The sequence below is a fragment of the Orcinus orca genome, chromosome 9, assembly GCF_937001465.1.
Source record: "Orcinus orca chromosome 9, mOrcOrc1.1, whole genome shotgun sequence".
NCBI classification, from domain to species: Eukaryota; Metazoa; Chordata; class Mammalia; order Artiodactyla; family Delphinidae; genus Orcinus; species Orcinus orca.
The window spans coordinates 23,130,721-23,143,223 of record NC_064567.1 but is presented as its reverse complement, the minus strand read 5'-3'; the positions used below and the strand labels follow the sequence as shown (position 1 = coordinate 23,143,223).

The following is a 12,503-nucleotide window of genomic DNA, read 5'->3' as shown; positions in this document are numbered from 1 at the left end:
GTACTCACTCAAGGCTACCTCGCCGCCTGGCGTCTCCCCCAGGCCCTGGGCTGCAGGGGGACCAGCCTGGCCCGAGGCTCAGCCCGGCCCCTCGGTCGCTGGGTCTGCGCGGGGACCCCACGGTGGCTTCGCGGGGCAGGGCGGGGCGCTGCCCGCGCACCCAGGCTCGGCGGCCTCGGCCCAGGGGCGGGGGCGGTGATGCGGAAGTGCCGGGAGGGCGGGCGGACAGACAAGCGCGGCTCCGGGAGGGCGCAGCTCGGCCCCACCGCCTGGCCCGTGCTCCCGGGCGCAGCCAAGCGGGCGCACCGCAGACAGGTAGGTCCCGGCTGCCGCGCGCTCCTCTCCGCGCCCGCGGAGCACCCGCTGGCGGCGGGAGGGGGACCGGAGCGGGGCGGGCGCGCGGGAGGGGTCAGCGCCGGCTTCTCCTGGCGTCGGAGCTCGGTAAGGGGGGGACGCGGGGGGGTCGCGTAAGGCAGGGCGCACCCCGCCGTTCTGGCGGCCTCCAAGATGCCTCCTACGTCCTGATTAGCGTGGGGTGCCCCGCACCAGCAGCCTTCGTCCCGAAGGCGCCCGGGGAGCCCGGAGGCGCGGGCGGCGGAGTAGGCCCTGCTGCCAGGGGCGCCAGCTCTGCTGCTTCTCTCCCTTCGTCTCGCCACCGCCAAGGATGGGCAGCGCCTGGGCTCCCGGCTTGGGCCATGGGAGGGGCAAGCCCCGATTCCCCCTTTCTGTGCACTCCAATCCCTCTTCCCCTGGCACCTCTCATCCTTTCGAGTAAGAGAATGAGGTTTAAAAAGGTTCATCCTCCCTGGATCTTAAGGCCAATGGCAAGAATTCGGGCAGAGAGTGTGTAGTAAGATGGTGTCAGGCAGAGGCGCCGGCCGTCCTTCGACTCGTGCCCGAGAAAAGAAGGCGCTGACCCTCCTCTAACAGAGAGGAACCACGGGCGTGATACTTCTTAGACTAGTTCCCCCGAACTTAGAAACGAAACAGTTAAGAGTCTAAAAGTGGAAGGAAAGTGAGACCAGCGTGACCGTGATGCGGATAGGAGATGGTGAACACCTGCGCCGGGGTTGTCTCCGCGACCCCAGAGCCGCCGGATCCGGCACTCGGGATCAGGGGCGAGGGGGACTTTCCCGCCCACGCCGCCACCCTGGGCACATCAGAGCGGGGACGACGGCGGGGGCGCCACCAGCCGGAGAAGCGGTCCGAGAGGCAGACCCTAAGCCAGCGCCCTGGGCGGGGTAGGGGGGTGGTGGTTCTGTGGGCTGGCCCAGGAGGCGCGGGCAAGCCACCCGGGGAGCAGCACCTGCGGGGGCGGTCCAGAGGGCAGGGCCGGGCCTGGGTTCCACGAGCGCCCAGAGCTGGGACGAGTGACCAGGACCAGTAAGGACGAGGGCGGGGCCGATGCAGGAAGCTAGAGCCCCTCGGGAGGGGCAGCTGGGCCAGAGCAGAGCTATCGGGCTAGGGCGCTGGGGCTTCCAGCAAGTCAAGAGAAGCCATGGGAAACCACCCTTTTTTACCTAAAGGCCCCATCTTGGGGTTTTCCCCCTGCGCCTTGGTCTTACCCCACCGTGCGCCCCAAATGAAGCCGAGAGAAGCTTCCTTCGCCGCATCAGCTGCCCCAGAGCCTCAGCTATTCTCAGGGTGTGGTCAACTCACCATGAGAGGGCGCGGCTTAAGGTCTTGCCGGGGCAGGGAACCCCTTGCCTTCTCCAGGAGCTTGGTGTGGAGTTTGTGGGGAGACGTCTGAATCAGATAAACTCAGGAGGTGCAAGGGCTTTCTGATCTGCCCACTGTTGGGGGCTGCAGAGCTTCCTCCCCTAGGGGGTCCCTGGTGCCCACAATGTTCCAGGCTCCTCTGGTGGCTGGCTCCTGGGACTTCAGGAGATGTGGGGCCTCGCCCCCTCAGGAGGAGCTCCTGGGCTGCCCCTTCACCTCTGGGGGCTTCCTCGGGTCCTCAGCAGGCCACACCTCCTTTGATGTTCCCATGGAAGCTGATGCATGCACTTCCGCCTTTCCCCTCTTCCGGTGCTCAAATCCACAAGGCTAGGTCTGAGGGCTGCAGACCGGCTCAGCTGTCAAGGATCAGGGCAGACCCCCTGACTAGCCTGCCCTCTGATGGAAAATCAAGTCCTCTTCCCAGCAGCAGGTAGGGGGTGTAGGATGGAATTTCTCAGGGCTGTGCTATAGCTTCTGGGACACCCTGGGAATCTGGGTGGCTGCTTCTATGTGGAGGGAAAGTAGGGATGGAGCACAAAGGCACCGAAATTCGGAACTCCTGGCATTGGGATAGTCTGAATCAGATCTAAGCCTGTCTCCCTGTGGGAGGAAGCCACCTTGGGGAGCTGATGCTGAGCCTGGTCCTGGTGCACCTGGAGGCAGGCAAACCCCCTGTGGCTGAAGACCCTTCTGTGGCATGCTGGACAGACCCTCTCTTGGCCCTGGTCAGGCTTGTCATGGGAGGCTCTCTCCACAGCCCCTCCCTGTACTGCTTGAAGGGGTTGCACCTTACTGTCAAGAGGTCAGTGTTATAATTTCAACATCTTTGTGTTGAAAAGCAGTGTTGTTCCAGGCCAGGCAGTGTTCCTCGCCCTGATTTCCTCCTTGCCCTGGGCAGAGGACTCGACCTTTCTGGCCTCCCAGCTGCACCACCACCTATGGCACAGCTGCGGGCTGACCATGTGTGTGGGTCATCAGGAAAGCTTGCCTTGTCCTCTGTGTCAACAGAGCTTTCCTCTGTCTACCTTCTCTTAGCCAGAATGGCCTGCTACTGGTGACTGCCACCCTTCTATTCTAGGACCCTGGCCTTTGGGAGGGTGGGGATGCTACAAATACATATTGGGTGAAGCTCTCCAGTGCTGTGAACCACACAATGTACAATGACTGCCAGTGGGCTTGGGGGTTGGGGGATGGGCTACAAGGTGAGAGATTGAGAATTTGGTCTGGGGGACCCAAATGTGATTCTCTCCACATCCCTTCCCTCCCCCAGCTCACAGTGAGTCAGGTTTCCGAGTTGTCCGGTCTGGCCACTTTCATTTCCCTTGGGGCTGGGTGGAGGCTAGTGCAGAAAAGGGAACCGAGCCACCCATCTTCTGAAGCCTGGGGGCAGGGCTGGACGCTCTCCTGCCTTCCCTGTCCCGGCCCAGCGCTGGGCACTGCTCTGAGGAGAGGCCTGCAGCTGAGACCCCTTAGCGACGTCGAGGTGGCACTTAGCTGCCACAACCCAACAAGGTACTGGGGCAGGCCTGGGAGGATGGGGGGTGTGTGTGTGTGTGTGTGTCCCAGTGCAGGCCAGGAAGCCCGCCAGGGCTTGCGTACTCCCAGAAGCCGTTGCTCCCAGCAGCAGTCCGGCCTGTGGTTGGGTGGCTTTAGCTGTTAGGAAGTTCTTCAACCTGGGTCTAGTCTGTCTCAGTGGAGGCTGTCCGGGTGTTGACTTCAACCCTAGTCTCTTTGTCACATGGTGGTACCTCTCATTCCCACCCCACTGCGTGTTCACTTCACCTACCCAGATATCCCATTTCCTTCAGTCATTCCTTCCCTGACAGGCCTGCCTCCCTGAGACCCTCACCTGCAACACAGCCCCTGCAGCCTTCCTCTCGGGTCTGGTCTCACCCTTGAGTCAGAGGAGGATCCTGGGGAGAGCAGGGCTGGTTGTGGGGCGGGGGTGGGGGGAATAAACAGCTGGAGGACAGATGCTTCCAACATCTGGTTGGTATTTCTTAAGTCCTATTTTGGTCCACTGAATGGCCGGGTGTCCGGGAGGGGGGCGAGTGGTGAGGAAGAAGAGCAAGAGGCACTCCTGGCCTCGAAGAGGTTTTGCCCCCCCCCACCTGGAAGGTGAACGAGATGGGGAAGAGGCAGTGCGAGGCTGAGTAAGAGCCCCAAACCACTCATCTCAATGGAGAAGAGTTCAGGACCGCCCATGGCACTCTGGAGAGGGGCATGTGAGTGCTGGGGGGCCCACCCCAGAGGCCAAGTGTGGGCACCCTTGTTCCAGGAAGCACGGCTTCTGGAAAAGACCCTGGCCCACCCCATCCTCATCGCTACCACTCCCTCTCCATTACTTGTGGAGCATCTTCTGCGAGGGACAGTGGTACCAAGGAAGTGGGAGAGGAGCATGGTGCCGGGGCAGTGTGTGCCCTCTTACACACACACTTGCACACCCATCTAACTCACATGTGCTCAGAAACTAGAGCCCCGGGTGGGAGGCAGCCTGATTTCTCATCGTGGCTCAGCTCTTTGTTCCTTCCTTGACCAGAGACAGAGTCCCCTCTGAGTCTCAGGACGGGGGTCTATGATGGCTTGGTCCTTTCTGTCTCTGACCCTGGCTCACAGGTTCCACCTTTGTCTTAGCCGGGTTTCCTAGAAGGTGGTTTGGTGAGGGGTTCTCTGGAGGAGAGGGAGGGAGCAGGGGTGAGGCAGGAAGAAATCTAAGCAAGGATGTGGCCTCAGCTGGAGCCCGGCTTCAGCCCGAGCCCTTGAGGAGCCTGGAGCACACATTTGCTCCACCTGAAGCCAGGCCACCAGCCTTCCGTTCCCGTGTGTCAGTCACCCACTGGCTGCGGGCTGTCCCCCCAGAGTGGAGGTGTGGGCCCGGCCTGGGAGTGAGGTAGCGAGGGTGGCTCTGTGCTGTGCCGGCCTCACAGCAGCGGGGGAATTGATGCCCTGCCTGGCACGGGGCGTCCCGGTGGGGCACCCACAGCATCCACTAGAGCTGTACACCCCCTCCTTCCTTCCCCCCAAACACAAAGCCCACATGCAGGGACCCTGTGACAGGAAAGCTGGTGGCTGGAGAGGAGAACTGACTTGAGCACCTGGATGGACGGCAGTGACTCCGGCCGCCCGTGCTGGAGGAAGGGAAAGCCCTAACGGCCCAGCCCATGCCTCGGCCCCCCCCCTCCCCGAGCACCCACACGTCCCCTGCTGCAGGGAACGGCCAGCTGACGTGCTGATGTGCTCCCCCTCTGCTCTCTCTGGCAGACGCCTTTGCCATGAACCAGCCTGCCCCCGCTGCCCTTCCTCCGCCCCGCCGCGTACGGCTGAAGCCCTGGCTGGTGGCCCAGGTGAACAGCTGCCAGTACCCGGGGCTTCAGTGGGTCAATGGGGAAAAGAAATGCTTCTATATCCCCTGGCGCCATGCCACGCGGCACGGCCCCAGCCAGGATGGAGATAACACCATCTTCAAGGTAAGCCCTGGACAGGCGTACCGCCTGGACCTCTGAGGCCCCCCTCCCTAGAAGAGAACTCCCTCTACATCTCAGACTGGCCACTCTCCTAGCTGCCTTGCTGCGGGTGACCCCAGGCCTGGGCTAAGGGGCCGCAGGCATCATCACAGTGCACATCTTTCTAACCTGATCCCCAGAGCAAGGTGAGGACTGAGGGACCCCCCAGGAGACCTTCCAGTAACTCTCTCTCTTCCTCCTTGTTCTTGTGTCATTTTCATCACACGTGAGTGCCTGTCCAGGGTGCACGTTTGGTGTACACAGACGCTAAAAGAACACCACAGAATTCCCCCTTAATCTTAATACTAGGAGGTAACTACTGTGAATATTTTTTGCTTACATTTCCAGTTTTCTGCATGTGTGTGTATATGAAGTGCAAACATGGAATCAAACCATAGATTCTATTTTATAACCTGTATTTTTCACCCAACATCAGGACTAGCTTTCCTCTCCAACAAATGCCACAGCACCTTTAGTGACCACTGAATGTTCCACTGGAGGGGTCAGCACACTTTAGTCACCCAGTCCCAGTCTTTGGACGCCTCAGGTGGCTTTCAGGGTCTCTTGTGTTGAAGACCACATTGCCATGGACGCCCTCTAAACTCTTACCCATGGTACATCTTAAATGATTTTCTTTGGGGTTAGTTCCTCATTAAACGTTTCTGGGTCAAAGGGAATGCTTCGTTTTAAAGCTTTGGCTATGTATTTCTTAGTCTTTGCCTTTGGTATTTACCTTTTCAAGGTTCCTTTCAAATCCATTTCTTATTTTTGAATAGGTAACACGGTCATACAATTCAACATTTAAGAAGTGCAAAATGTCTCCCTTATGGGAGACTGTCCCCCAGGCACCCAACCCCCTCCTTTGGGGCAATTAGTATTATCAGTTTCTTGTTTATCCTTCCTGAGAGATTTTTGTGCATATACAAGCAAATGTATACCTATGCTTTCCCCAACTTTTGACAAAAATGGTAGATGTTTACATACTCTTCTGTACCTCATTTCTTGAAGATTACAACATGTTAGTGTATCAAAACTTCCCTGTTTTTGTTTTGTTTTTCTTGCTGCCCAGTATTCCATTCTATGGATTGGCCATAATTTAACCAGCTCCCATTAATGGACATTTAGATTATTTGGGGTCTTTTTCTTTTGTAAACAGAGCCGCAGTGAATAACCTCGTACGTGCAAACTTTTGTGCGGATGCTTCTGCATCCGTAGGATAAATTCCCAGAAGCCAAATTGCTGGGTTAAAGGGCAGAAACATTTGTAATCTTGATATCAACCAAACTGCCCTCCAAAATAATAATACCAGGAGTTCCCTGGTGGTCTGTAGTGGTTAGGATTTGGTACTTTCACTGCCACCGCCCGGGTTCAATCCCTGGTCAGGGAACTGAGATCCCGCAAGCCGTGCAGCGGGGCCAAAAAATAATAATTATGATAATTATAATAATACCAACAGCTGAACTGTACGGAGTCCATCCCAAGTGCAGACACAATTCAGAGAGTTTATGTGCATTAGCCCTGAGTCTTCACCGCCACACTGCAAGGTAGGCACTGTGTTGGGGAGATCAAAGCAAAGAGAGGCAAAGTAACCCGCCCTGGCACACAGCGGGCGGTGGCAGATTCCGGATTCAGTTCTGCTCCAGATCCCATGCTCTTATCCACCATGTTACCCCATCCTCCTCAGAGACTGTACCTATTTGCCACCTTAGGACCAGTGAGTACAATGCCCTTCAAAGCACCTAGATTTCCTTTCGCTTGTTGGAGCCCCAAGGGACTGGCGTCCTATCTCCCACCTTGCAAACGGACACTTGGGCTCCACCAGTGTGTCGCTGAAGGTTTCACCGCACAGCAGCGACTCCCACTGGCCAGGAGGGGCTTTTGTGAGGGGTGAGGTTCTCTGTGGTCGCCTGTCTTGTCTTCCTGACCTAGGCCTGGGCCAAGGAGACAGGAAAGTACACCGAGGGGGTGGACGAGGCCGATCCGGCCAAGTGGAAGGCCAACCTGCGCTGTGCCCTTAACAAGAGCCGTGACTTTCGCCTCATCTATGATGGGCCCCGGGACATGCCACCTCAGCCCTACAAGATCTATGAGGTCTGCTCCAATGGCCCCACTCCTGCAGGTATCCTGTCTGGCCCTGTGTGGGACACCTGGGAGGCTATGCAGGAAGGGCCAGGGGCCCCTCCAACGAGAAGTGGTCGGGGCATGCTGCTAGGTCATAACATCCAGGGCTCCCAGGAGTGGATCATTTGTGAGGCCAGGAATGGCTTGGCATGGACCACGCCCCCAGGTTTGTCTTCCTCAACCCATCCTGGTTCTTGGCTCTTGGCTCCAGTGAATGTAGGTCGGGTGGCCCAGGGAGCAGAGTGCCGTGGGGTCAGGGGCATCCCTAGTGATTGCTGGTGGCTGTGCGGCCCTTCACTCACTCTGTTTGGGCAGCTCTGGGCAGGGGGAGAAGCCACAGCAGGAGCTGCCACATGGAGCCCTGGTGGCCTTCCTCCTCCTCCCCCACTGAACTCCTTCTTTTCTCTCCCTCACTCTGCAGAGTCACAGCCCAGTGAGGATTACACTCTCGGTACAGGAGAGGAGGAGGAGGAGGAAGAGGAAGAGGTGAGCTCCGGGGCCGCTCTTCGCAGCGTCTGCCTGTGCTGAAGCAGTGGGCCTTGCTAGGGCGTTTCTGCTGTCCTACTCTGCTGTAGGATGGAGCAGTTCCATTCCTCTGGAGCCCTGCTGCTGTTTCTGCAGCTCTTCTCTGAGTTTCTTCTCTCGGGATTCTGGAGACAGGAACAAAGTCACCACCTTGAACCTCCCTGGGACTTTGTTGGTATAAAGCATGCTCACACATGGTCTTGCCATCAGCAGTTGGGGCTTAGTAGTTATTACCACCTGCAGAAGGCAGAAACTGGGGCACTGAGAGCCTACTGACGTGCCTGGGATGGCCGAGCTGGGCCTGGAGGCAGGTTCTGGCCTCGCCTAAGCGGAAGACCAGGGAATTGCCTTGTGGGTCTCATTCTTTAGCATCAGATCCATTTAATAACCTGTCCTCCCTTCTCTCTCTCTGACCTCCTCCCTCCTCCTTTGCCTGTGTCTTCCTTTCAGCTCCAGAGGATGTTACCAAGCCTGAGCCTCACAGGTGGGGCTGGGAGGCGGTGTGGTTGGGGGTTTAGTATAAGGAGGAGCTGCAGGTACCATGGGTACCTGGGAGGGGGCTGAAGGGAGGCTGGGGGCGGCCCAGGGCTGGGAGTAGGTGGGCCTGGGAGGCAGCTCCTGGAAGTGGCATTGAAGCTTTGTCCGCCGCCACCTTCCGTAGAAGCAGTGCAGCCCGGTCCCCCCATGGCACCCTATTCTTTATCCAAAGAGGATGTCAAGTGGCCACCCACCCTCCAGCCGCCTGTGGTGCTGGGTCCCCCTGCCCCTGGCAACACTGCTGACTATGGGGAGCTGCTTTCTGAGGTCCTGCCAAACCCACAGCCTGGGACCCTGGCTGCCAGCCTGCCCCCCACAGGCGAACAACTCCTGCCCGACCTGCTGATCAGCCCTCACATGCTGCCTCGTAAGGACCCTGGGGGGGCTGGGCCGGGAAAAGCAGCGCTGGGAACGTGGAGGATGACGAGGAGAACAAAAACGCTCACACCAGTCCCTGCTTGGGTGGAGGAAGGAAGTGGGAGAGCTGAAGATGGCCTGGCCATGGGGCAGAGAGGGCAGAGAAAGTCAGTGGGCTGTGGAATGGGGAGGCGTGGGGCTCACGGGTGGGGCGGGGCTGCCCCTCTGCCCTACAGTGACCGACCTGGAGATCAAGTTCCAGTACCGGGGGAGGCCACCCCGGGCCCTCACCATCAGCAACCCCCATGGCTGCCGGCTCTTCTACAGCCAGCTGGAGGCCACCCAGGAGCAGGTGGAGCTCTTTGGCCCTGTGAGTCTAGAACAAGTGCGCTTCCCCAGCCCCGAGGACATCCCCAGCGACAAGCAGCGCTTTTATACCAACCAGCTGCTGGATGTCCTGGACCGCGGGCTCATCCTCCAGCTACAAGGCCAGGATCTGTATGCCATCCGCCTGTGCCAGTGCAAGGTGTTCTGGAGCGGGCCCTGCGCCTCAGCCCATGGCTCACACCCCAACCCCATCCAGCGGGAGGTCAAGACCAAGCTCTTCAGCCTGGAGCATTTTCTCAATGGTGAGGGCCCCATGTCGTGTTCCTCTTGGTCTCCTTTCATCCAGGGGCATGGTGCCAGCCTCTGATTAAGGGTCTCAATCTCAATGCAGAGCTCATCCTGTTCCAGAAGGGCCAGACCAACACCCCACCACCGTTTGAGATCTTCTTCTGCTTTGGGGAGGAGTGGCCTGATCGCAAACCCCGAGAGAAGAAGCTCATCACTGTACAGGTATACTCCCACCCCCCACCCCCCAACTCTGCTTTGGTTTGAATATTGGGGAATCCTGGGGCTAGGCCCTTGCCCCACCCAGGGTGGAGGCGCAGGGCCCTCTGGGTGGTGTGAACTCAGTGGTCAGAGTTAATCAAGGATCAGTGCTGCCCACACATAAGCAGCCTTTTTATGAAGTAGAAGTTGGTGCCCCGTCTTCCTGGTGGATGCAGCCCACCACCTGACCCCTGGAGGACGCCTTCATGCACAGCTGGGTTGGACAGCCCTGCCAAGGTTCTCCCTGTCCTTTATCCTCTTTGCCCCCAGGTGGTGCCTGTAGCAGCTCGGCTGCTGCTGGAGATGTTCTCAGGGGAGCTTTCTTGGTCGGCTGATAGCATCCGGCTACAGATCTCAAACCCAGACCTCAAAGACCGCATGGTAGAACAGTTCAAGGAGCTCCATCACATCTGGCAGTCCCAGCAGCAGCTGCAGCCTGTGGCCCAAGCCCCTCCTGTGGCAGGCCTCAGTGCTGGCCAGGGGCCCTGGCCCATGCACCCAGTCGGCATGCAGTAATGTGGCTGCAGACAGTGAGTGGCCCAGGCTTCCAGGGTGGCTGTGCAGACTGATGTGGAGGTGCGATGGCCTCAGTGGGCACCTGGTGGGCGGCAGGGTCCTATCTCTGGGTTCTCTGGAAGTGGATCTGGGTCACGAAGAAGAGGGAAAAGAGGCCCGAGTTCCAGGTTCTCCTTAGAAGCTGACGGAAACTGGAAGCCAATTTTGCTTTGAGGACTCTGTCTTCCTGGATATGCCTCTCCTGGGCTGGGTGGGGGAACTGGGGGAACTGAGCCATCGGCACCAGTGAGGAGGGAAAGAACAACTCCTGGCTCCAGGGGGCCTAGTTGTACAGAGGGAGTTGCCCCAGAGTGACCCATACTTGTGGTTGCCCCCATTTCTTCTGGCAAAAAGAGCCAAGTGCTGTGGCTCAGGTCTCCCTGGCAGGTCCTCTGCAGGGCATGGACCGGATATTGGGGTTCCCTAGCTTGAGCCCCACTTCCTCATCTTTCTTCCTCCAGAGACAGAGATGAGCACTTACGTATTACACCAGATACTTAAGGCTGGCAGCTACCTCCCTTCAGAGTCTAAGATCCTGGGGTAGAAATCGGAATTTTACGTATTTTTGGATTAATAAATATTAAAAAAGAGACTCAGCTATTATTTTCCAGTACCGGTTGTTCCCATGCTATTCTACTAGACTGTATGTCTCATACCAGCTGGCCCTCTTTCGCCCAGCACCTGCCCCCCTGCTCTGGGGCCACCGACACAGGGAGGGCTTGCCTTCCAGGCTGATGAGTCAGCAGGGCCTTCATAAGCACTCAGCTGGCTGGCTTTGCTTTCCAGGAGGAAGCCGGCTGAAGCAAGGGCGTGGACTTTTAAATGTGTGCAGAATCTAAAATCCTGTCCAAATCAATTCCCGTAAGAAATGGTGAAAAAGGAAGGGCTGGATTTCAACTAGGGACCATTACAATCTGTTACCCTCATGTATACACATATGCTATTAAACATATTAGGACAATGCATACAAATTGGTAGCTCACTGTTTGAATCTGGCTCATAGATGTTAATTTTATGATCTGAACAATTCTGCTCTTATCTTTTTATTAGGGAATGTTTTAAACGTTTGTGAAAGTAGGGAGAATGGTATGAAATTCCCATGTAGTAGCTCCAACAATAATCAATTCATAGTCTTTCTCATCTAAACTCCCAACCACACCCCCACCCTGAGATTATTTTGAAGCAAATCCTAGACATATTTCAGGTATAAACAGTATATATCTCTAAAAGACAAGCACATCCTAAAAAAACTGTAATATCGCACCTAATTAATTTTTATCAAATATCTAGCATTTAAAAATTTAAGACAACTAGAGAAATTTTATTCCCTTGCTATTTAATTGTGGAAGAAATTGCATTTTTTGTTCTGCATTTTGTTTTTGCCTAGATGCTCCTGACTGCATCTGTTGTGTTAACATATTTTGTCTCCTGTGTTTCCTGTAAATTGGTACTTTGATCTGGACCCTGGATTCTAGAGGCTTAATTGGATACAGGTTTTTGTTTCGACTACCTTTGACTTGTGGGTATTGGAATTGTTTCCGATCTTTAGTTATTATACATAACGCTGTAGTGGATAGGCTTGTGCATATTTATGTATTTTCATATTTTTGCCTGTATATCTTTAGGATGGCTCCATAGAAATGGGATTTCTGGGCCAAAGGATAAATATGTGTCTAACTTTGCTAGATATTGGCAGAATTCTGATAAATCTCTGAGCGTGGCTGTTTCCCCACTGTCTCAACAGGTTATAGTGTCAACTTTTTGGATTTTTGCCAACCTGATAGGTGAGAAATAGTATCTCTACCATTTCTCATTATGAACAAGGTTTAGCATCTTTATATGGTTAAGTGCCCTGTGCAGATTTTAGTGATTTTTTTTTTTTTTTTTTTTTGCAGTACGCAGGCCTCTCACTGTTGTGGCCTCTCCCGTTGCGGAGCACAGGCTCCGGACGTGCAGGCTCAGCGGCCATGGCTCACGGGCCCAGCCGCTCTGCGGCATGTGGGATCTTCCCGGACCGGGGCACGAACCTGTGTCCCCTGCATCGGCAGGCGGACTCTCAACCACTGCGCCACCAGGGAAGCCCAGTGATTTTTTTTTAAATAAACAAATTTAGAATAGTCTCAGATTTACAGGAAAGTTGCTAATAGAGTGCCTATATAACCCACAGCCAGTTTCCCCAGTTGTTAACATCTTACATTATACCTTACATTACTATGGAACATTTGTCACAACTAATGAAACAAAATGAATACATCATTATTAACTAAATTCCATTCTTTATTCAGATTTCATTAGTTTTTATCGCATACTCTT

General features: G+C 55.9%; 2 protein-coding genes across 8 annotated transcripts in view; one reads left to right on the top strand and one right to left on the bottom strand.

The window, feature by feature from the left end:
- Positions 1-1,643, bottom strand: part of KCP (kielin cysteine rich BMP regulator) — a 45,275-nt gene extending 43,632 nt beyond the window's left edge. Inside the window, exon 1 of one of the 2 annotated variants that reach the window (XM_033432502.2) lies at positions 1,566-1,643. The gene's annotated coding sequence lies outside the window, so the exon portion shown is untranslated. Of the gene's footprint in view, positions 1-8; positions 209-1,565 lie in introns of those variants that run through there. The other variant, XM_033432500.2, reaches the window with a different exon arrangement.
- IRF5 (interferon regulatory factor 5) lies at positions 194-10,780 on the top strand. Of its 6 annotated transcripts, none has more exons than XM_012533928.3 (9): positions 194-315; positions 4,981-5,186; positions 7,152-7,341; positions 7,765-7,829; positions 8,319-8,352; positions 8,530-8,772; positions 8,999-9,391; positions 9,481-9,599; positions 9,906-10,780. In XM_012533928.3, exons 2-9 carry the CDS (start codon positions 4,992-4,994, stop codon positions 10,149-10,151), a joined length of 1,485 nt encoding a protein of 494 aa, XP_012389382.1. In that variant the 5' UTR covers positions 194-315; positions 4,981-4,991; the 3' UTR covers positions 10,152-10,780. The 6 variants fall into 6 exon arrangements, 5 of the variants coding, with proteins under 5 accessions (XP_012389382.1, XP_033288409.2, XP_004272261.2 ...); XR_007479331.1 differs by lacking the exon at positions 194-315 and adding an exon at positions 455-2,149 and having other exon boundaries at positions 9,462-9,599; positions 9,906-10,105; XM_033432518.2 differs by lacking the exon at positions 194-315 and adding an exon at positions 460-2,149 and having other exon boundaries at positions 8,578-8,772.
- The last annotated feature ends 1,723 nt before the right edge of the window (positions 10,781-12,503 follow it).

Bases quoted from the DNA above. Each gene is read 5' to 3' on its own strand.
- IRF5 (XM_004272213.4), top strand. From the start codon at position 2,119: ATGGAAAATCAAGTCCTCTTCCCAGCAGCAG. The intron at 9,392-9,480 runs GTGAGGGCCCCA...ATCTCAATGCAG, and splicing joins CCTGGAGCATTTTCTCAATG to AGCTCATCCTGTTCCAGAAG. The intron at 9,600-9,905 runs GTATACTCCCAC...CTTTGCCCCCAG, and splicing joins AGAAGCTCATCACTGTACAG to GTGGTGCCTGTAGCAGCTCG.